Below are 23,020 nucleotides of genomic sequence, written 5' to 3' on the forward strand. Positions count from 1 at the left end.
AGCAAAGGAGGTGGCGGAGTTAGCATACTCCACGTGATAGCTAATGTTTTTTTCTTCACATTGTTGTTGCTGCTGGACTACCCAGCACGCCTTGCGGGCACTTGGAAGTACCAGTTTAGAGTTACGTGTTGTCTGGTCATAGTAGTCTGTGTACGTGATGCATTAACTTGCTATGGCTGTGTTGTGGCTTGCAATGTATGCATACAGTATCTACACAATATAGATGCTGTATCTATACAGTATCCATACAGTATCTCCACACACAGTATATACATTGATATAGATATAAAGAAAGTCAGTGGACCTCAGATGGACTTGAACAAATTTCATTGTCTTACATATCATTCAGGTTGACATTAAAAAACAGAAAGAGACCAAAACTTAAGACGAGTAGCGCTTGAGCAGTGTGGAGGACGCCAAAAGGTGGGTGTGATGTCGCCAAGGTGTAGCGTGTGTACAGTACCGCCCCCCAATGATGCTTCAGCCTAAACCAAGTGCACGTGTATTCACCGGAGAGGATGGATGGATGGAGGGAAAAGGCATCCGAGACGGACGGGCAGGATGGTGTTAGAGAAGAGGGCACAAAGCAGACCCCCGTTTCCTCCTTCCCAAAAAGCTGGTACAGGTCCATCATCATCATCATCACCATCATCATCATGTCTGATATCCAGCAAATACTAGCTGCTGGGGGCGGGGGGGTCTTTCCGTCTTTTAACTTTCAGCTTGCATCTCTGCGGAGTTGTTGCTGTTAGCTTGGTCGTACTGGTTTGTCTGCGGTGGACTGTCTAGGCTCCGCCTGTGATTTTACACAATGGTTACCACTTTTGACATGCATGCACAGTTAACATCTTCACATCGAGCCAGCATGAACACACGTGAACACACGTGAACACACGCCTGGCTGCCTTACGGTGCTTTTCCAGTGAGCTAAGCCTTCTATAGCACATGCAGTAACATCATCCTCATTTCCCCAATCATCAGGTACTGTATGGACTGTAGAGATGAAAACCATCTTGACATAAAATAATACAATATGACACCATGTCATTCATAACTGGCAGGTGAAAGACTCGATGACGTGTCTATGTTGTGAGCAAGTGTGCCATGAGGGAAAAAGAGGCAAAGGATGTCAGCGTTAGAGCAGCCTTAAAGGAGACCTATGATGCTTCTCCACGTTTCCGATCTATAAATGTAGTTAGCATGTTGGATTCTGATGTTGGCAACCGTGCCAACGTTTCACATCAGGAGCTTTGTGAATTTGGCAGTGCACCAGCTTCCTTACATGGGCGTGCCCGGGTACAAAGCTGTATAAGCTGACCAATCATAGCAGAGTGGGCGTGCCCGGAGGCGGGCCGTAGGTGGAATGAACGCAAACAAAGCGTTTTGGAAATCCAGCTGGAAAAGGTGCAGATTGTGGAAGATCTAGAAAGCTTTGTGTGCAGTTATGGTGTGTAGGTGCTCTATAGGAGTCCACAACTCAATATAAAAAGGGCCCACATGAACATCGCAGGTCCCCTTTAAGACATCCAAACGGCTACAGGGTGGCAAGTGCATTTGGTAAGAGTGTGGCACAGATGCCAAGTGTAGTTTGGACAGGAAGAAATGAGAATTGGATGGATGAGTCCTAATGAAATATTCTAACATGACTACTACCAGGAGAAGAAGAGCATAGAGGGGGAGGAGCCACCTGCTGTGGCCCAGCAAGGTGCACTGTATTGGGGCACACACTCTGAGAAGCCACTGTGCCACCACAGAGGTCTCTGGGAAAGCTTTGGCGGCTGATCAGGTGTTTTGTGCTCCATGGGGTTTTACCCTTGTCGTAAAGCATTTGGTACAACTAGCACACAACATGTCTTCCTCAGAAAGTAAATGTTTGTTTAGTCATTGGGACATTGACAGGCCATTAACGTCACCAGCAGGAGAAAAAAGGAGTTTGGTTTGCTCACCTACACAGTACAGCTTATCTTGCTGAATTTGAGTGTTTTGAATTAATGCTTATTGGAGCTTGTCATGGAAACGAGGATGACAACAGCCTTGTGGTTTGAATGGCTGCTACAACCAAAAGGTAGCTTTATTGGACAAATATGATCATACGTTGAGCTATGGAAGTGATGTTGGTTCTGATGAAGAAAAGATTGGAAATCAGCTCTGAAATGGAATTTTTTATGACCTCCTGTGGTTTATCATCCTGATATCTGTAGAAAGTAGTATTAATGTACCTACAGTAGTAGCAGCATTCCAATGGATCAACAAGGCTTCCATGGTGTATTTTTCATGTTATGAGATTTATGGGTATGACATCATCATTCCCTCATTTGGCCTCACGATGCCATGATGATAGGACATGTCTGTGTTGTACGTGTGCATGGATTGTGCGTGAGCAAGCGTACTGGAGCCTTTGACTGCTAGATATGGATTACTTCCACACTTTATCATGGAAGGTGGTCTGTCAGCTCATATACCGTATCTTCCAGACCACAAGTCACATTTTTTTTTACATGGTTTGGCTAGTCCTGCCACTTGTACCCCGGAGTCACTTTGACACTATGTACAGCCAGGAGAGGGCGCTCCAAGCTTGTGTGCCAGTATCTGCTATTCCGATCACTCCTGTGCCACTGAAAATGTACAATGTGAGCATCAGCTGAGGGGCTCCCCCCCACAAAGTAGTTTAGCCACAAGAGAATGGCATTCTGGGTGACCTGAAACAGCTTCAGGGGGAGGGGGTGTATACAGGGAATACAAGAATGATGACATCACCGACCCACCCTAACCCTCAGAGTAATTCCACTTCTCGTAAGTGCAAGATGCCAGACTTATGTGCCTGACTTCTTTCTTCTTCTGGAACTAGTTGACAAATGTGTGCCTGCCAACGGTCTCCACGGCCAGGTAGGTGCCAAGGCCACGAATATTGATGACTTGGCACATTGTTTAGCCTATAGTTATGTCAATAACTGTTCAAGGGGACCTATGATGCTCATTTGGGGCCTTTGCATCGAGTTGTGGACTCCTCTAGAGCATCTACACACAAAGCGTTCAAGATCTTCCAGAAAAAATTCCAACTGGATTTCCTTGGATTTCCTGCTTCCCACCAAACGGTCTGTTTAATTTACTGCACCCCAGGCCCTCCTGCAGGTACGCCCCATGTCCTTCACACTCCCAAGTACTCCCGAGGACTTCCAGATTCTACCAAAGCTGCCGAATCCCTTTTGTCCAATAACTTACACCAAGTAAACACAGTTCGGACACTAGGAAATTGTTACTTACAGCTTGCCCTTCTCACACTTCAACACAACCGAGTAACGTTGGAAAGGTGTCGGGGTTCAGCAAAAGTTTGGCGGAGAGTCCAGCTCAGCCCATGCTCAAAAAACACTCCTGTATTTTTCTCATGCTGGCCAGGAATCACAAACTCCAACCACTTCTGCCTGATGCTTGCCTCTTTAGGCAAGACAGCTTTGGCTCACACCCAAACAAACATTTCCTGGAAGCCATTGCACTGTGCTAACACAGTGAAATCTAGGAAGGCCTCCAGGGTACCCAGGCATGCCCATAATTAGCATTTTTTTCTTGTGCGACTTGTACTCTGGAAAATACGCTCATGAAAGAAGAATAAAAGTGTAATTTTCTGCTACTGGGTGCCAGTTGTTGGTTGGTGATTGCAGCATAACGAATGACTGACGAATGACTGTTCTATTCTGTCTTTGGTAACGTTGGTGAAAATGTGAATCAAGGAGAAATAATCATATCAAAATGTTGACCTGATTGGACTGGAAGCAGCGTGGTTGTTGCCGTCATCTTCCACTGCTTTTTCCTCCTGCTCTTTTTTCTCTTCCGACTGTCCGTTGACTGCGGTGGAATCTATCCAGGTCAGAGGGGAGGGGTTACGGGCCATCACTTCAGGCATCAGATGACGTGTTTCATGCTACTCTACCTGGCTTTTCCGTCTCCTTCTCGTTGTCCTCGCCTTCCTTGTCGGTCCTGGCCTTGGCTGTCGTTTCTGCTTTGCCCACAAAGCGAAGCTTCAGCTTGTTGTACACCTCGCTGGCCTTCTCCATGACGGCTGAGCTGGCTTTGTAGCGCCGAATCTGCATGGGAGACCACACGCTGTTACGGCCAGACAATACGATGGGGGGCTGCTTCCTGCACTAACCTCCAAGCTTTTACACCAATTTGAAATCAGATATCTTTATGTACACATATATAGAATATCACTTGAAATCAAATATCTAGCTTTCACTACATTTATTTTGAAAAACATGCACCAGAATGGGCTGCACGGTCGTCGTGTGGTAAGCACGCAAGTCACACAGCTTTCACGTGACCAGACACACAGTTTCCACCCTCGGGCATCTCTGTGTGGAGTTTGCATGTTCTCCCCATGCGTACACCGGTTTCCTCCCACATTCCAAAAACATGCTAGGTTAATTGGCCACCCGAAATTGTCCATAGGTATGAATGTGAGTGTGAATGGTTGTTTGTCTATATGTGCCTTGTGATTGGCTGGCCACCAGTCCAGGGTGTACCCCGCCTCTCGCCCGAAGACAGCTGGGGTAGGCTCCAGCGCCCCCACAACCCTTGTGAGGATAAACAGTAGAAAATGAATGAATGAATGAATGAATGCACCGGAATCACCTGCCTGCCCTGTTGGCACTTGACAGAGAAGAAGTGGAAGAAAAGGCAGAGAAAAAGGCAATGAAAGTTACTTCATGCATTTGTTGTTAAAACCTGTGAAAAGCACAGCATGGCATGATATCCTCATGGAAACCCAGGAAATGTGTCGATATTCTCAACGAGCAGCAGGTGCCACCTCTACGCCCTTGCAGGCAGTTTATGGACAACAATTCCCAAAAGTTGCATGTGGTCTTACATGGAGGGACACGAGAAAGGAGAGACACATACCTTGTAGCAGTGCTCGACTATCTTATTATTACCTCCGCCAAGCACACCGCAGAGTGGAGGTTATGTTTATCTGTTTGTGTTAAAAATAACTTCTGTTCTGAATGGATTTGACTGTAACATTATAATGCTTGGTGTTAACATTGTTAATGTTAGCATGCTAACATTGGCATACTGGCATATTTTGCTGTTTTTATGTGGACAAACTGACCAGGTAGCACCCCCCCATACATTTTAATTGGCCCCTGCCACCATCATGACCGGATGCACGTAAAAGTCTGTCCACAAACAAACAGTAAGTCATGCCTTTTGGTCTGCAGTGGCCAATCTACTCCGAGCTTTCATTCTTTTTGTACATTTGTCTATATACAGTTGTGTTCAAAATTATTCAACCCCCATTGCAGGAAAGGTTTTTTGGAAATGGAAAAAAACATTTAAATCATGTTTATAATAAAATCATACAAGAAGTTCTAAAATGACAACAATATTCGTTCTAATACTATAACAAATGCCCTTTTAGTGGTTTGCTCACTGACAAAACGATTCAACCCCTGAAAGATGACCACTCATAAGAACAGCGGTTTCAATCATGTGTTTTCAGTCAGGTGTTGAAAACACCTGTAGATGTGGACAGAACCATAACAAGCGAAAAATCCAGCAGATTTAAAACAACTGTGCTACTCAGCTCCTTTTAGACAGTCAGTGGTGTCTTTGCAACATGGTAAAGTCCAGGGAATGGTCAAAGAAGCCAAGAGAGAAGGTAATTTCTTCCCAGAAGCAAGGACATGGATATAAAAACATAGCAAAGGAATTCAACATCTCAAAAGACACAATCCGAAGCATTCTTTGCAAATTTAAAGCTCAAGGCACAATGGAAATGTGACCTGAGTGCTGCAAAAAAAGGATGCTGTCAGAGACTGCTGTCCGGTACCTGAGGCCAAATGTGGAGAAAAATCCTCGGGTGACAGCTGAGGAACTATGACAGGACTTATCAGAGGGAGGTACCCAGGTTTCAGCCCAGACCATAAGGCGCACACTGCGAGATGAAGGTCTCCATGCTAGAACTACCAGGCACAGCCCGACTCCAAATCATATGAGGTGTCGACTCCAGTATGCCAAACAACACGTGGACAAACCAACAAAGGTTGTGGGATACTGTTCTATGGAGCGACGTGACAAAATTTGAACTCTTTGGGCCTAGGAAGAACAATGCCTTTGAAAAAAGAGAACACCATGCCTACTGTGAAGCATGGTCAGTCATGCTGTGGGGCTGTTTTGCTTTTTCAGGTACAGGAAATCTTCAGTGTGTGCAAGGTACCATGAATTCAGTTCACTACCAGGAAATCTTGGGTGTAAATGTCACGCAGTCAATGACAAAACTGAAGCTTGGGAGACGTTGGACCTTCCAAGGGACGACAATCCCAAGCATACCTCCAAATCCACCAAAGCTTGTTTGCAGACAAATGGCTGGCAGATTCTGGAGTGGCATTTGCAAATCGCCTGACTTAAATCAGATAGAGAATCTCTGGTGGGACTTCAAGAAAGGAGATGCAGCATGAAAGCCCAAAAATGCCAGTGAACTGGAGGCCTTTGGCCATGGGGAATGGGCTAAGATTCCTGTCGATCGCTGCAAGAAACTGTGTGTCAGGTCTGAAGGACGCGTTTTACTAAGTATTAAGGGGTTGAATAATTTTGTCAAAGTGGTAATCACAGAAAATTTGTTGGTATATTACAAAAAATATTATTGTGATTTAAGTTGCATTTGTCTAATTTACAAGTCAACTGTATTTTGTGAATAAGACGCCATTGAATGAGACGTACCTTCTTCAGTGTGGCGATGAGATCAGCGTTCTTCTGCAGGATGTGGCTGGTAACAGGCACGGCTTCCAGCTCCTGCAGGGCTTGGAGACAGCGCTCGATGTCCTCCAGAGACACAACACAGCAAGATGGTTACACGTCCACTCCTTTTGATTCCTGCACACCATCTTTCTCTGCCATCAATTCAAACTTACAGGGTTGTCCACTTTCAGCGCAAACTTAATATCTGTGTGGAGTTTTTGAAGTTTCTCCTCTGGCAACGCTTCTGAAATATCAAACAATTCTTTTTTACACAGCAACTCTCCAACTTGGACACTTTCCATGGGAGCTTATAGGAAAGAGTTTTCCATTGTTAGGATGGGGATGCTAAATGAGTGGAAGCCCAGCAGTGCACACACACCTTAGGGGGGAATCTACATGATGCAAGAGGTGGCAATATCAATCAAATGATAAGAAAAATGTTTATTTTTTAATGTATTAGGTAGATTGAGGAGGGCAGTCACAACATCTCCAAACGTCAAAGATTTGTCCTTCAGAAATAAAATGGCCTTCGAGGATCATCAATCAATCAATGACAGGATCAATGAAAATGATGCATTGCCAAGTGTATGCGTGGGTTCACGCCGTGCACTGCCTTCAGCACTATAGAACAACGGCATGAACGGAGTGACGTCGGCAATACGGCCTCTTTGTCTATGTTTACAATGCAGGGTTCCAATGTTTGGTTGAACGGTAATCTTTGAAGTGGTTGATCACATTAACGGGTGACATTTTCTGGTCACGTGAAAGCCAAGCGTCTGGGAAGTGCCGGGCACGACGTCACACGCAGGTCGCTGTGGTGTGTGCTCTCCTTGTTTGTGGCATTTCAAGGATTTCGTGCAAAGATAGTCAGTATTTTAGTCAAAGGATTCTGCGTCGGAGATTAAGAAGTAAGATACTTAGTGGAGGACTTGCTGGGATGTTGTTTTCTTCACTTCTTGGCTGAATAGATGAGCATGTATTTCAAGATAAAGAATCGCCACATCTTCAGCAGTTTGAGAAGGTGTGCCTGGGCCAAAGGCGCGTGTGTTCTATTCTGTACAGCATAAGGTGCCGATGACAAACCATCACACACCAACGAAGGATGAGGTGCCTTGGGATATCTTGGTGCCGATTGTCTGAGGAGACAAAGCCATTGCTGGTGGCTGCCTCTCCTCTTCTCATCGGAAGTTTGCAGGAGAACATTAGAAGAGGCATTTAGCCCAGACAGTGGGTACCTTTATCCAAGTCTAGGTGGGATATACGGAACAGTAGATGAGCTACATATAAGATCTATACCTCCACACGAACAAGGATAGTGCCACATGGGAAAATGAATATGAATTAAAAAGAATCAGATCTTAAAAAGAATTGATCTGCAGTGTGGGTGGAGGCGGGGCTGCTGGCATACACAGAGTGCGACGCAGTGGACAGTTTTAAAAGGTGCTGATGCAATCTGCTGTGACATTCCCCCTGGTGTGTGTTGCAACCCCTGGTACCAGTGTCATGGTGCTCTGGGAATCTGACCATCATATTAATAATGCTAATCTTTTAGAAAAAAAGCATAAGACACAAACCTTTCTTCTGCTCCACCTTCTTGTGTGGAAGCCTCTCTGGTTTGTGTCTGGGTTTGTCAGGTTTGGACCTAAGAAGAGAGAGCAGGTCTATGTGTGCAGCATCAGCACGTATGAGCTTGTGGCGCCCTCACCTGGCTCTGGATCTCTCCTCAGAAGGTTTGCTCTTCTTCTCCTTCCTCTCCTTCTCCTTCTTTATTCTGCTTTTACTTTGCTTGTCAGACTTCCTGGCTGCTTTCTTCACCTTCAGCACAACAACACAAGTCAAAGACGACTCTTCTCCTGTGCTCTGTGGCTTTCATCAACACTCACCTCAGCTGACGGAGGAGAGTCGGAGTCGGAGGGAGCGGGGATGGGCGGGGGAGGAGGTTTCTTGGACCTCTTCAAGGGGTGATGGTCCACGCCTTCATCCGAGCTGCTGCTGTCACTGTCGCTCACCTTTTTCACCTCTTTTTCTCTTTTCCGCTTCTCCTCCTCCTCTTTCTCCCGCTCCCGTAGCCGCCGCAGCTCCTCGGCCTCCTCCTTTTTCCGCCGCTCCTCCAGCTCCCTCCTGCGCTCCTCGTCCCGCTTCTTCCACTCGCTGATGCGGTCCGGCTCGCTGTCGCTGTCAGGACACGCAACAGAAATGGATGCACGGGAGAGACGCCGCATGATATATCCTTTTTCTCAAACGGCTAACTTAGTTAGCCTAGTTAGCGCTATGAAATGAGGATTGAATGGATGGGTCCTAATCAAATATCATGAATGACTACTACCAGGAGAACCAGAGGCTAGAGGGGGAGGAGCCACCTGCTGTGCCCCAGCAAGGTGCACCGTATTGGGGCACACACTCCGAGCAGCCGCTGTGACACCTCTAGCACTTTTTTGCGTATTTCCTCTCATGGCGGCACACCTGGTACAATGTCCTCCCTCTTAAAGAGAATGTTTGTTTATAAGAGAGCTAGCTGGACAGGCGCCTGATTTGTTCGCCCAAGTAATTTGGCCTCTTTTTTCAATGATTAGCTATGGCGGCCATTGCTATGACATCATGATCCCTCATATAATGACCGGACAGCCCTTTGGCATGGTGTTATTTTAAGGGGTGGGAAGCGGGGGACAGGCTGACCTGTCGCTGTCTGACGATGACGATGATGCTGCCGCTGCTCGTTTGGGAGGCGCGGCTTTGGGTTTCCGTGAGCGGGGTTTGGGTGCAGGTTTCTCTGTGGAAGGCAAATATACAAAGCAATCAAGACATGCTAGCATGCATCCTCATACGTTTACAGTCACCATCATAAATTGAATCAATTATCCCCAAACATTGATGATCATTATAGCAATGGTGGCTTATGGCTTATTGTGGATCCTCCCACAGCAAATAACAACATGGACCCAACCAAAAGAAGGCAATACGATCCCTGTGGATGGCTGATGGGGTGTCATCTTCAACGGGGTGTTCTGTTTTTAAACACATGACTGACAAAAGAAAAAAAGATGGTGACAGGAATCTGTCAAACTTGCCTGGCGCTTTTTTGCGTGCCTGCGGCGCCTTCCGGGGAGGCGGGTCGGATTCTGATTCAGACTTGGAGCCAGACTGAGACTCAGAACCAGACACGGCCGGCCGAGGCTTCTCATCCTCCGAGTCGCTGTCTGCCGCTTTTTTCTCTGATGCAGATCCTGAGTCTGAATCTGAGTCGGATGAATCTTTCTGCTCCAAAACGCAAAAACAATACATTTACTGAAATACCTAGGTAACTAGGTAGCTAGGTAACTTCACCCTGCAAAACCACACCCCATCTTCAACCCGCAAGGCATGCTGGGTAACTTTACAGTGCAAAATTATACTCAGATCTACAAACTGCAAAGCATGCTGGGGAAGTTTCCGGTGCAAAATTATACTCACATCTACAACGCACAAGGCATGCTGGGTGACCTTGCAGTGCTAAATTATATCCACATTCACAGCCGCTAGGCATGCTGGGTAACCTTCTTGTGCAAGACTACATCCACATCTACAACCCGCAAGACATGCTGGGTAACCTCACCATGCAAAACCACACTCACATCTACAACCCACAGGACATGAAGGGTAACCTCACGGTGCAAAATTATACCCACATCTACAAACCGCAAGACATGCTGGGTAACCTCACGGTGCAAAACCACACCTACATGTACTACCCACAAGGCATGCTGGGTAACCTCCCTGTGCAAGACGATACCCACATTGACAAGCTGCAAGGCATGCTGGGTAACCTTGGGGACAAAACTCTACATCTACAGTACAATCTGCAAGGCATGCAGGGTAACCTTGTGGTGCAAAATTAGACCCACATTCACAGCCGCTAGGCATGCTGGGTAACCTCACTGTGCAAGACTACATCCACATTGACAAGCCGCAAGGCATGCTGGCTAACATCACAATTAAAAATTATACCAACATCTACAACCCACAAGACATGCTGGGTAACCTCACCTTGCAAAACCACATCCACAACTACAACCCGCAAGGCATGCAGGGTAACCTCACGGTGCAAGACAACACCCACATCTACTACCCACAAGGCATGCTGGGTAACCCTGTAGTGTTAAATTATACCCACATTCACAATCGCTAGGCATGCTGGGTAACCTCACTGTGCAAGACTATACCCACATTGACAAGCTGCAAGGCATGCTGGATGCTGGGTAACTTTGGGGACAAAACTAAACATCTACAGTACAATCTGCAAAGCATGCTGGGTAACCTTGTGGTGCAGAATTAGACCCATATTCACAGCCGCAAGACATGCTGGGTAACCTCGCTGTTCAAGACTATACCCACATTGACAAGCTGCAAGGCATGCTGGATGCTGGGTAACCTTGGGGACAAAACTTTACATCTACAGTACAATCTGCAAGGCATGCTGGGTAACATTGTGGTGCAAAATTAGACCCACATTCACAGCCGCTAGAAATGCTGGGTAACCTCGCTCTTCAAGAATATACCCACATTGACAAGCCGCAAGGCATGCTGGGTAAACTTGTGGGAGTGACTCTTCTCCACATGCTGTAACCACTGCTGTAAGCCATGCGCACACGATTGAGACTGTCCCTGTCTGGGACATTTAGTGGCTTACAAACACAGAATATCATTTGCAATATCATTATTGTGATAGTTATTGATAGTTATCTAAAAATCATCATTACGTCATTCATGCCACGGTGTGATGGCGATCGAGCCTCACTGGCCAGTTAGTGTGGCCATGGGAAAGGTGTCGGCCATCATGCTAAGCAATACCTGAGTAAACTGACAATCACGTCCCCAAGATGAAGATAAATTGAAAAAAGTTGGTTTTGGTTCTTGTTTACCTTTTTCTTTCCTCTGCCTGCTGCTTTCTTTCCAGCTCGGCCGGCTGCTGTTTTCTTCTCGGGAGTGAAATCCTGCATCAGAAAAACACACGCTACATTTGCTGCCCGCGTCCCAACACCGCCACCATCCTGCCAGCTCACGCTGAAATCACCTGGTCGCTGTTCTTGCCAGAGTCCGACTCTGAGGGAGTGGCTTCCGACTCCGACTGGGATCCGCTCTCCTCGTCTCTGTCGCTGGACGAGCGGCGGGTCTTTTTCGGGGGAGGCGGCCGCTGAGAGATAACACGGACGCACTGAATGTGAGGTCATGCCACGTACCGTACGTACTGTATTGACAGACAGATTGAACAGACATTCATGAAGAAGAAGATGGAGCAGGAAGGATCCATGTGGATACCCGGTCTGTGCTCGGATGACATATATGGATGTAACGTGGTTTAAATGGCAATTATGGTTTGCATTGATAATAGGAAATAAAGCATTGGAGTTTTCTTTCAGCACTTTTAAAAGATAAAGACGTCAGAGGTTGCTGGATAAAGCGTAGCATAGCGGATGGCAGCGGCCCAATGTGAGGAAAGACTTGGGCTTTTGCACAGAGGGAGCTGTTCTACATAAGTCGCTGGCTGTTTGGAGGATATCTCCAACCACCTACTATTTCACACAATCCACCAAAGCCACAGATAGATTGCAGTCCTGTGGGGCACTGCACGGTCTGACCAAGACGGGGTCTGCGGATTTACACTTGCAAACCAGAAGATGGCGCCAAACAACTTTTTCCCCAAGCATGTCAGAGCTTTTCTTCACGTCACTTACACATGGTACAAGTATCCGAACAGTTAGCATGTTAGCCAGCAACAGAGGCGGGGTTGTGATGCTAATTGGAAGATAAACAAAGCTAAACAATTTACCTTCGTAGGCTGCGGCCTCCGCTTCACTCCTCCTCCTCCTCCTCCTCCCCCCCTTCCTCTGTCTTCACTGGCAGAATCAGAGTCCACTTCGCTTGCAGAGTCTGCCCTCCTGGGCACTGGGGCTTCTTCGTCCTCCTCCTCGTCATCATCGCTTCCACCACCGGCCTTGTTGTCTTCGCTGTCAGATGAGCTGGCGGGCTGAGAAGGAAGAACCAAGTCAACCAAACGTCATTGAGGGGCCACGTCTCTCCCAAAGAGAGAAGCTTACCACAGGTGGAGCACTGTAGGAGGCGTGTGGATTGTTCTGAATCTCCCACAAGCCTTCATTGAAGCCTTTCCGTTTGTTGGGCTTCCCATAGCGCTCGCTGTACTTTTCATAGGCAAAAAGATCCTTGGCTGCCAGAAATGCACTGTGGAACAAAACAGTGGCTTTCATGTCGGACCTTTGGGGACATTGCACAATCTACTGGTCAAATGCACGTGCGTTATGGACAATTAAGCAAATTAGTAGATGACCTCATGTCCCACCTCCCTCCATCACGGTCAGATTGCAGCCCCAGCTCCCTTAAAAACTTCTTTCCCAGAAGTAGAAACCTACTATTTTCTCTTTCAACTCGGTCAATCGAGGTAAACAAAAATTGTGATAATTGTGGTACAAATTATCTTCAATAATCGATCTTGTGGGGCAACCTCACAGCTAGGAGAGCAGGGTTCAATTCCACCATCGGGCATCTCTGTGTGGAGTTTGCATGTTCTCCCCGTGCATGCGTGGGTTTCCTCCCATATTCCAAAAACATGCTAGTTTATCGGCGACTCCAAATTGTCCATAGGTATGAATGTGAGTGTGAATGGTTGTTTGTCTATATGTGCCCTGTGATTGGCTGGCCACCAGTCCAGGGTGTACCCCGCCCCCACCCGAAGACAGCTGGGATAGGTTCCAGCACCCCCACAACCCTCATTAGGAAAAGCGGTAGAAAATGAATGAATGAATCTTGTCTGTTTTTCCATGAATTGTATACCACATAACCGTACAAAAATTATTGCAGAAGAATCATGTAAAACATTCAGCAGGTGCCCCCCGCCCCCCACCCATGTTGTGGCATCAAACAGTCGCTTAATGCTTACGTTTCATGAGTCCCAAAGAAGAAAATTGGAATTTTATTAGGTGGGGGTTTCACTGCTCCGTCAGCCACGTCTTCAATCTAGGAATAAACAAGACAACTCTGCATGTTTTCCATTTCAAAAGAAAGACAATAGCACACATAGCTGCTGCACTACTGGGCAGGAGGATGCTTGTTCAATCTTTACATCATTCCGGCATATGCTGGTGAAGAATTTCCAACAAGGTTGTTGTGCAAATATGTCGCACGTCACTTTAAAATGAACGTTAGCTTGGCTGATGGTGTACGCAGGCCGACATTGTGGCATGCAAATGTTCATTTTTTTTTTTACTAAATTGCATACTTAGAAAATAAGCAAATAAGATCAACGCCACGTGAAGATATATACAATGTCAGAGTGTGTTCTATGCGTCCGTGTTAGGACGGTTGCAAGGAAGGATGCCTTCGCCTCTGCTGCTGCTAGCTAACTTACCCTGGCTGGCCAATGGGGGTACCCCTTCATTTTAGCGAAGACCAGGTCTCCCGGCTGGAAGTTGTGCGGCATGGTCCTGGTCCCGTCAGCAGCTTGGAATCAAAAATATAAATATGTATGCAGCCTTTTGCGTGTCGCTCCCTGGCTGTAGTCGTCAGGTCGACACGAAACCTGAAAACGACGGAGCTAGCTAAGGAAGCTAATCGTGTACTATGCTAACGATACCGCGAGAAGATACAAGCAGGGTGAATGGACTGAAACCACGCGACTCACTTCCGGTGAGAGCTTGTAGACATACTTCAAAATAAAAACACTTCTGATTTGGAGTGTAGCAGTATGAAAGTAATAATAAATCACATTGCATTTAAAAATAATTTTGCAAAAATTGTGTGTCTTTTAATGGTAAGACATAAAATCGAACAACCACGAATACCTTCCATAACGACAGATGTACAGTCCTGGGTGGCGTGAATAGATATTTTTCTGCATTTCCCTTGTTTTTATGTAAATGTATAACTACAAGCTCTTAGTATTTCTACGAGCTTCCCGTCGACAGTATTTATAATTTTGTCCAGACTTTCTGTCCCACAGTACGTATAGTAATGACACAATGGACTTTCGGTGAGAGGTTGTTCTCTCGCTTCAAAATTAAAAAAATTAAGATTGGCGTACAAACACAATTCTATGTATTCCTTGTAAATATAAACAAAAACGGATTGATTTTTTCAAGTGTTCTTTAAATGCTTCAAAGCAAGTGATTACCATATATAAACAGACCAGTCTTAGTTTCAGTGATAAAACGGAAATAGACGCTTGCCATTTTATAACTCTTTCCATGGTCCTCCACTGATTGGTCACCAATTCAGAAAATTCCGCCTACGCTTCTCTCTCTCTCTTCCAATTGGTTGTTGGGGGCTCAGCGTCACATTCGCCCAATCACAGCTCCCAAAGTGAAAGGCAGCTTTTACGTCCTACGGATTCACCTCTAAAGAGCAGCCATGTTCCCCTCTTTCGCACACGTCCAGCGGTTAAACCACAGTCTCCGGACTGTGCTGCAAGTTGGCGTCAATTGTAAACTTGTAATAAACCCGTCCAGGATGGCCAGCTCAAATTTTCGAGTCGAACGGGACACGTTTGGCGAGCTCAAGGTCCCCTCTGACAAGTACTACGGCGCGCAGACTGTCAGATCCACCATGAACTTCAAGATAGGGGGACCAACTGAGCGAATGCCCCTCCAGGTCATCAGGGCTTTTGGTATCCTGAAGAAAGCGGCAGCTGTGGTGAACAAAGATTATGGACTCGACCCGAAGATAGCAGACGCCATTTGCCAGGCAGCGGATGAAGTTTCATCCGGCAAACTGGACGACCATTTCCCTCTGGTGGTGTGGCAGACCGGCTCTGGTACCCAAACCAACATGAACGTCAACGAGGTGATCAGTAACAGAGCTATTGAGATTCTGGGAGGGAGACTGGGTTCTAAAGATCCAGTCCACCCGAATGACCACGTCAATAAGAGCCAAAGTTCAAATGACACCTTCCCTACTGCTATGCACATTGCTGCAGCCACGGAGGTCCATCAAGTTCTGCTGCCTGGCCTGCAGACCCTGCATGATGCCTTGGCTGCAAAGGCGCAGGAGTTCAAAGATATCATCAAGATTGGCCGCACGCACACTCAGGATGCGGTGCCGCTATCGTTAGGACAGGAGTTTGGTGGATACGTGCAGCAGGTGAAGTACGGTATCCTGCGAGTGGAAGCCGCCATGCCCAGGGTGTATGAGCTGGCAGCCGGAGGCACCGCTGTCGGGACAGGACTCAACACCCGCATCGGATTTGCGGAAAAGATCGCCTCCACCGTCTCCTCCCTCACCGGGCTGCCGTTCATCACGGCCACCAATAAGTTCGAAGCCCTGGCGGCCCACGACGCCTTAGTGGAGCTGAGCGGAGCCTTGAACACAACAGCCGTCAGCATGATGAAGATCGCCAACGACATCCGCTTCCTGGGCTCGGGGCCGCGCTCCGGGCTGGGAGAGCTCATCTTACCCGAGAATGAGCCCGGGAGCAGCATCATGCCGGGGAAGGTGAATCCCACCCAGTGTGAGGCCATGACTATGGTGGCCGCCCAGGTCATGGGGAATCATGTGGCGGTGACCATCGGTGGCAGCAACGGCCACTTCGAGCTCAACGTCTTCAAGCCCATGATGGTGAAGAACGTGCTGAACTCGGCAAGGCTGCTGGGCGACGCCTGCGTGTCCTTCACCAACAACTGCGTGGTGGGCATCCAGGCCAACACTGAGAGGATCGACAAGCTGATGAACGAGTCGCTGATGCTAGTCACCGCCCTCAACCCGCACATCGGCTACGACAAAGCGGCCACCATCGCCAAGACGGCACACAAGAAAGGCTCCACGCTGAAAGCGACGGCCGTGGAGCTGGGATACCTCACGGAGGAGCAGTTTGACCAGTGGGTGAAGCCCAGCGACATGCTTGGACCAAAGTGAACTCTTCCTGTGACGTCACATACGGGTGTGGAACTATCATGACTTTGGGGAATGGAACCAATGACCGCGCGGTTCTAGACTGTCTGCCCGCTAATAAAAAATCCAGAAGTGGTCATGAAGCAGTGACACAAACGCAGTTTATTGGGTTTGCCATCATGTGCCATCATTGTTTCCAAATAGGACTGTGGTTTGTCCATTAAAAAAGCAACACCATCATGTCTTCCTCATTCTTTCATATCAAAAAGTGAATACATTAAACAAGCACAACATAACCTTCCAAGACAAAACATACGGAGAATCATTTGGTCCAGCTGACTTTGGGAATATCATAATGCTCGGTCAAGTTGTCCAGGTGGCGATTAAAGTCCTGCAGAATAAGAACGGACAGGTTAGTCTATGCAGGCACTGTTTCTTCACAGCATGCTCCAAGACAATACAGTAGATCCAGGAGGACTACTTTTGGACACAAACACCAGGGCGTTTCTGGTCCCTATTATTGACACCGGCCCTATCAGGTCATGAGACATTTATTTTGTCCCCCCTCCCAAGCTGCCTCCTCCCTTGGCGTTGACATTCTCATCCGAACAGCTGAACTCGTTCAAAACCAGACAATTCTCAAAAGATACCCCGTCCAGTGGCTGCCATTTTGGACTGATCTTTCTTCCAGGGCGGTGGAGACATAGACCCGACCAAACCAAAGATTAGATTCATCTTTCATCACAAAAAGGTTTCTTTCTACCTTTTGGAATTCTTTAGTAATCAGCGTTAGGACATGGGGAGGTTTCAGCCAAATATCAGTTCCCAACTAAAAAGCAGCTTTTCATGAAAATATATATTTTAATTTGACACAAATGTAGCCCAAATATCTAAACAACTATGCCACAACATAAACAACAGAACAAATGTTTGGTACGTGTATGGTTACCACCTTAACACTGACATGTGCTCTCTGAAACAAGGCAAACTGTGGATCATCGACCTGTTTTGTGTCACGACATACCTCCACTCTGTGCTTGTGTGTCTTGGATGCTTTGTTCAGTATTCTTTCCATTTGCTGTCAAGAAAGAACAGGAATAAGCGTGAGGGATGATTAGAATGGTGTACTACTGGTATAGAGTGCTGTGGAAAAGTCTTTGCCTCCTTCCTCATTTCTTTTTTTTTTTTGAATTTGCCACACATGGATGTCTCAGATCATCAAACAAACGTAATGTCCCCGTGTGAAAAAGTGATTCAGGTCCCCATGTTAAGACGCAGCTGAAATGAATTGAGATCTATCACTTTCTAAATTTTATAAAGCCATTCTAAAGCTTTGGGACTCCAGCCAACCACAGTGAGAGCTATTATCCACTAATGGCCAAAACATGGAACAGTGATGAACCTTCCCAGGAGCGGGCCGGCCAAACAAAATGTTATGGTCAGTGTTCATGACTCCGCCATAAGAAAGACACTGGGCAAAAACGACCTGCATGGCAGAGTTCCAAGACCAAAAGCACTGCTGAACAAAAAGAACATTTACACTGACTGATCTCCATTTGGCCAGAAAACATCTTGATGATCCCCAAGACCTTTGGGAAAATACTCTGTGGTTGAACCTTTTGGAAGGTGTGTGTCCCATTCCATCTGGCATGAGAGAAAAAGAAGAGTCAAACATTGTGGTGGTAGTGTGATGGTCTGCTGCTTCAGGACCCGGAAGACTTGCTAACTTGCTTCAATGGAAGCATGAATTGTGCTGAAGGAGAATGTGCGGCCATCTGTGGGTGAGCTCAAGCTGAAAGCAACTTGGGTTATGTAGCAGGACAATGATCCAAAACACAGCAGCAAGTCCACCAAACCAAATGAAGACTTTGGAGCGGCCTAGTCCAAGTCCTGAGCTGAATCCTATTGAGATGCTGTGGCATGACCTTCAAAAGGCCTTGATGCTGGAAAAGCCTCCAATGTGGCTGAATGACAACAATTCCTCCACAGCTGGAAGAGACTCATTGCAAGTTATCACAAAGGCTTGGTTGCACTTGTTGCTGCTAAGGGTGGCCCAGCTACTTATTAGCTTTAGGCTAATCACTTTTCCACACAGGGACATTGGAGCTCCGCCCCGTTTCCTCCCTTCATCATAAAAGGTTCAAAGTTCATCAAGTGTCGAGTTGTGTTGTCTTAGCCTAATATTTACATTTGTGTGATGAGCTGAAACATTGAAGTGGGACAAACATGCAAAAAAAGAAGGAACCAGGACTGTGTATGTACGTAGAAGCGGGAAGCCCAGTGTGTAATCTCCCAGCTACGGAGCAAAGGTCACTGTGGTGTGTTCGCTATTGATCACTTTGGTTAACCCACGCCCCTCATAACAGAATAGAAGCTGTCAAGTAAGTTCTCCCAAGTTCTCTTAAAGAGACAGTAAGGTACATCTGTAGAAAGCCATACTAAGATAAGATGCAAAAGCATATATTGTGTGCTCATATGATATTTGGCATACTTACCCTCTTTTCTTGCATCTTGTCAAAAGCGATCTGAGCAGGCGTCCTTTTGTCCATGTACGTCTTAGTGGCTTTCACCTCCTCCTCGTTTTCATTGGTCACCACCTGCTCCAAGCGACGCTTGCTCTCCTTGTCCTTCTTCTTCTTCCTGGACAACAACACGTATTTATATACTGTATAGCCTGAAAATGTACAGTGAACACAACTTAGGCTCCTATGTGTAAATGTTAATATGCTATACTTCAATATTCATGAATGCTACTTACACACGTACTTACACTCGGGCCTCATTGGGACTCACTCGATCAAGTTTATTTGTAGCTCTAAATGTAATCAAGGTGTTTATAGCTTTTTTTGTCTCTTCTACGAGGTTACAGCATCCGTGACATGTATGCAAATTGTACGATGACGTCACTCAACGCTTGGGCAGCCATTAGCTACAATACTCATATGCCCATACCACAGCTGACTGGATCACGCATTATAACGTATGTCCATTGGTATTAGTACATTTTAGATGTAAGATATAGTATCTTCAATTGACCTAGTTTAAAAATAGACAGTGGTGTTATCAGACGCACGCACTGGTGACTGACTTTGTAGGATTTTGTGCAAAGAAAAGTACAGAAACACGACAAACCATACTGCGCCTGAAACTTGCCACCACAACCTAATTTTATAAAATGTTTGTAGCAGTTTGGCTTACGTTCGGAAGACTACAGTGCCGAAGGGTCGTGTTTTATTGTAAAAAGACGTGTTTTCAAGAGCGATGAGTCCACATAAAGACCAAGAAAGACAGATTCGCTTAGTGTTGTGCTAGCATGTAAGCTAACTCGAGTGCATACGGGCTAATTGAAACGCAACGACAACAGGCACGTATTTAACCGTAGTTAAACAACAAATCTTTGCATCTTACTCACTTTTTGCCAGAAGAAATACTTCCCACACCCTTAATTTTGAGGGCACTTTTCTGAACAGTGTCGTACTCGGACATGTTTTCAAGAAAAGCTGAAAATTGTCTCTTCTTCGGGTTTTGAAGGAGGAATGTAAAGAGTGCGCGCGCCACCTAGTGGAAGCAATCACCAATATCATTTTGAGTCATGCTTCATCGTGAATTATTTTAGATATTTCAGGGAGAAGTTTCAGTTCCCATTAAATACGTTTAATGGGAAGGCTTAAAATGTTTAATTTCAAAGCCTATCATGTCACAAAATAGCATGTCATGCGTCTTCCCGACTAGCGGGGGCAGTGATGATTTAATATCGGCAGTGGTAAGCAACCCTTGCTGGGAAGAGAAACCCGACAACCCGGAACCGGAAGTTAAACTCTGAATGTCAAATGTAGCATGGACAATCGCAGTTCGTAAGTCAATGTAAAAAATGTCCAGCTACTCTTTGTTTGGGGTTTCTTTATTAACAAAACACATAGCAAACAGTGTGCTACTAACGCTACGTAAGAATAACCTATGCAACAGATTCCAAGCGTGCGGCTATGCGAAAAAAGCAGGTGAGTATACTGAGGGCATCTTCACTGTGTTTTTATTGCGGAAACCGCAATTTGCCGCGTTAGCATCACGAGACTCAAATAAATAGGATTTTATTTAGCATTAAATAATCGTCTTGTGTGAAAGCAACGGTGTCTGGTGCCAGCTGAATCATTGTTTCCATCCATAATCGTGTGTAAATTTGTAGCACCACATTGCTTAAATTGAAAGCATTCAATTATTCATTTTCTACCGCTTATCCTCACGGGGATGGCGGGGGGTGCTGGAGCCTATCCCAGCAGGGGACACAAACACTCAAAACCATTGCTTTATCGTGTTAATATCAACATATTACTAGTGATACAGTTTCTCTTCAGTGTTTACCACAGGACTGCAATCTATTTGTGGCAATGGGTCAATTGAGGGGTTAGATTATGTCATTTTTATGGACGCTGGGGGAGGTAAAAAGTGTGCAAAAACATGAAACGTGAAATGAAAATGTTTTTGGAACTCTGAATGAGCATGTGAATGCTTTTAGAAAAAGGAGAGGCCCACAGTGGCACCCGCTGCTCATTGGTAGGTGCGTTGACGGGTCTAGTTTTTGATGGTATCCAACTTGCAGCTCTATTAAAGCTACTTTAACTTCCCCATCGCACAAAAACGAGCTCCCAAGGAACCCAATGAAGTGAAGCCATTCTTCATGACTCCTCAGTCGCACGCTGGTGGTATTCTACATGTCTAGCTACAGCTGCACTGACGTAGTCTGATGCAAACATGGCATGCCGCTGGAGGCAAGGCGTGTGAAGTGTCTTGCCCAGTGGCATGACGACAGTGACTGGATTTGAGGGAGTGAGGATCGAATGGGGGATCTTGTCGGTTTCTGGACGACCCGCTCTACCTCCCGAGCCACTGCCGCCCCCGATGTGTTCTAATAATGAAAATATTTGTCCCCCAGCGGCCAAAGGCAAAGGAAAAGGTTTTGTGAAAGAGGAGCTGAAAGGTCCAGAGGTGTGCAGAGATCCAGTCAGACTGACCACGTATGCGGTGGGGGCCAACATCTACAAACAAGGAGAAGACCCCAAACTGAAGCCGCCTGAAGAGTACCCAGACTGGTAAGGACTGCTTCCATCGTACAAGTGGAGATGAGCGCTTCTTTCCTGTACTTGGTATACCAAGAACTACCCGTGTGCACCTGTCTTCTCCCAGGCTCTTCCACTTGAACCTGGGTCCACCCCCTGCGCTTCACGAACTGGAGGAAGAGAGCTGGGAATACTGGAAGCGTCTCCGAAAAGAAAACATTTGGCGTCACAACAGATTAAGCAAAGGAAAGAAGTTTTAGAGTGTCATCCACTGGACTGGATGGGACGGTCCCGGACAACCACCACCGTGGTTCTGCATGGTCTTGCTGAAGAAACTGTTGATTTGTTGACAATGATGGCTTGTTCTTCAGCCCATGTGTATGCTGGCAGATTACATGTTTTCTTTTGACCCTCTCTGATTAAAGCATCCCTCAATAACTTTCCCTCATTGTTTCACTCGATTTTGCTTTAGTTTGGTCTGATCTTTCTCAGGACCAGGGGTGCAAACCTACTGCAAGCTGGCGACACAAGAGCACGCCAATGTTTGACCGTGATTGTGGGACGTCCGCTGATAATTAAGGATCAACCGATACATCAGCCGGCCGATATATCGGGCCGATATTTGCGCTCCGAGCACGCAAGCACACACACAGAGAAGGAATTGGAGCAGCCGTGTCTGCTTATGAGAGGTCTTTAGCGTGCACAACACGAACTTTAATGAGAAATGTTTTATATATCGTACTAAATTGTGTCAGTGTGATGTGTTTATGTGTGTGGAGGCGGAGGAGCAGTTATCACATTGATGTTAGATAAAACTTAAACTACGACAGAAATGTTTTGCACATGGTTGAATATTTAGTCCTTTTAAAGTTGATAATGCCGTTTAAATGTGTGTTTAAGAAAGCTGAATCCTACTGTGTTCAGTGTTTACATTTCAATAAATTTGTTTAAACTTCAAGACCTGTAATATTTATCATTTTCATTTTTTCATGTAAATTGAGGGAGCAAAAACAGTATCGGCCCAAGCAAAATCGGCCATGGGCAAAGGGTAATGGGAAAAAAATCGGTATCGACCCAAAAAAAAAACATATGGTCAATCCCTACTGGTAATGCATATAGAAGAGACCCCATGCAGAGTGCAATGTCATGCGCTGGGAACGCTCAACATACAATAGGAAAGTACGTGCGGGGTTGGGAATGCCCAAGGCGCGAGCCAGCCGAAGGAGGAAGTAGTCAGGCCAGGTGGTAGTCACATTCCGGAGAGGACTGTCCAGTTCCCAATAGCTGGGAATAAAACACATTGCTGTGGGATGTCTGCTCATTGGTCCATCAGCGAAGAAATGGAAGTCGACTCCTCGTTT

General features: G+C 46.3%; 4 protein-coding genes across 5 annotated transcripts; 2 read left to right on the forward strand and 2 right to left on the reverse strand.

The window, feature by feature from the left end:
• Window positions 1-310: 310 nt before the first annotated feature.
• Window positions 311-14,388, reverse strand: hdgfl2 (HDGF like 2). Of its 2 annotated transcripts, none has more exons than XM_058074333.1 (16): window positions 14,132-14,388; window positions 13,664-13,740; window positions 12,807-12,948; window positions 12,539-12,736; window positions 11,783-11,902; window positions 11,631-11,702; window positions 9,801-9,987; window positions 9,409-9,502; window positions 8,616-8,907; window positions 8,438-8,547; window positions 8,307-8,374; window positions 6,906-6,976; window positions 6,715-6,816; window positions 3,929-4,082; window positions 3,756-3,855; window positions 311-796 (listed from the first exon to the last, which is right to left on the reverse strand). In XM_058074333.1, the coding sequence occupies exons 1-16, from the start codon at window positions 14,201-14,203 to the stop codon at window positions 712-714; spliced, it is 1,944 nt and encodes a 647-aa protein (XP_057930316.1). In that variant the 5' UTR covers window positions 14,204-14,388; the 3' UTR covers window positions 311-711. The 2 variants fall into 2 exon arrangements, with proteins under 2 accessions (XP_057930316.1, XP_057930315.1); XM_058074332.1 differs by having other exon boundaries at window positions 9,801-9,990.
• A 695-nt stretch (window positions 14,389-15,083) lies between these two features.
• On the forward strand, window positions 15,084-16,845 carry fh (fumarate hydratase). The gene has a single exon (XM_058074334.1). It carries the CDS (start codon window positions 15,130-15,132, stop codon window positions 16,627-16,629), a length of 1,500 nt encoding a protein of 499 aa, XP_057930317.1. The 5' UTR covers window positions 15,084-15,129; the 3' UTR covers window positions 16,630-16,845.
• Window positions 16,752-20,182, reverse strand: fam32a (family with sequence similarity 32 member A). The gene is made up of 4 exons (XM_058074344.1): window positions 20,018-20,182; window positions 19,101-19,245; window positions 17,630-17,683; window positions 16,752-16,996 (listed from the first exon to the last, which is right to left on the reverse strand). The coding sequence occupies exons 1-4, from the start codon at window positions 20,089-20,091 to the stop codon at window positions 16,928-16,930; spliced, it is 342 nt and encodes a 113-aa protein (XP_057930327.1). The 5' UTR covers window positions 20,092-20,182; the 3' UTR covers window positions 16,752-16,927.
• A 198-nt stretch (window positions 20,183-20,380) lies between these two features.
• mrpl54 (mitochondrial ribosomal protein L54) lies at window positions 20,381-22,560 on the forward strand. The gene is made up of 3 exons (XM_058074342.1): window positions 20,381-20,603; window positions 21,536-21,692; window positions 21,787-22,560. Exons 1-3 carry the CDS (start codon window positions 20,477-20,479, stop codon window positions 21,917-21,919), a joined length of 417 nt encoding a protein of 138 aa, XP_057930325.1. The 5' UTR covers window positions 20,381-20,476; the 3' UTR covers window positions 21,920-22,560.
• Window positions 22,561-23,020: the final 460 nt, after the last annotated feature.

This window comes from Doryrhamphus excisus, chromosome 5 (genome assembly GCF_030265055.1).
Source record: "Doryrhamphus excisus isolate RoL2022-K1 chromosome 5, RoL_Dexc_1.0, whole genome shotgun sequence".
Lineage (NCBI taxonomy): Eukaryota > Metazoa > Chordata > Actinopteri > Syngnathiformes > Syngnathidae > Doryrhamphus > Doryrhamphus excisus.

Excerpts from the sequence above, each read along its gene's own strand:
- hdgfl2 (XM_058074332.1), bottom strand. The coding sequence starts at position 14,203 with ATGCCGCACAACTTCCAGCCGGGAGACCTGGTCTTCGCTAAAATGAAG. Across the intron at positions 9,991-11,630 it reads CAGGCAGAGGAAAGAAAAAG|CAGAAAGATTCATCCGACTC; the intron begins GTAAACAAGAAC and ends TGCGTTTTGGAG. Across the intron at positions 797-3,755 it reads GCTGCTTCCAGTCCAATCAG|GCGGAGCCTAGACAGTCCAC; the intron begins GTCAACATTTTG and ends GTAAAATCACAG.
- fh (XM_058074334.1), top strand. The coding sequence starts at position 15,130 with ATGTTCCCCTCTTTCGCACACGTCCAGCGGTTAAACCACAGTCTCCGG.
- fam32a (XM_058074344.1), bottom strand. The coding sequence starts at position 20,091 with ATGTCCGAGTACGACACTGTTCAGAAAAGTGCCCTCAAAATTAAGGGT. Across the intron at positions 17,684-19,100 it reads ACAAGATGCAAGAAAAGAGG|CAAATGGAAAGAATACTGAA; the intron begins GTAAGTATGCCA and ends CTTTCTTGACAG. Across the intron at positions 16,997-17,629 it reads CACACAAGCACAGAGTGGAG|GACTTTAATCGCCACCTGGA; the intron begins GTATGTCGTGAC and ends CTTATTCTGCAG.
- mrpl54 (XM_058074342.1), top strand. The coding sequence starts at position 20,477 with ATGTCCAGCTACTCTTTGTTTGGGGTTTCTTTATTAACAAAACACATA. Across the intron at positions 20,604-21,535 it reads CGGCTATGCGAAAAAAGCAG|CGGCCAAAGGCAAAGGAAAA; the intron begins GTGAGTATACTG and ends TTTGTCCCCCAG. Across the intron at positions 21,693-21,786 it reads CCTGAAGAGTACCCAGACTG|GCTCTTCCACTTGAACCTGG; the intron begins GTAAGGACTGCT and ends GTCTTCTCCCAG.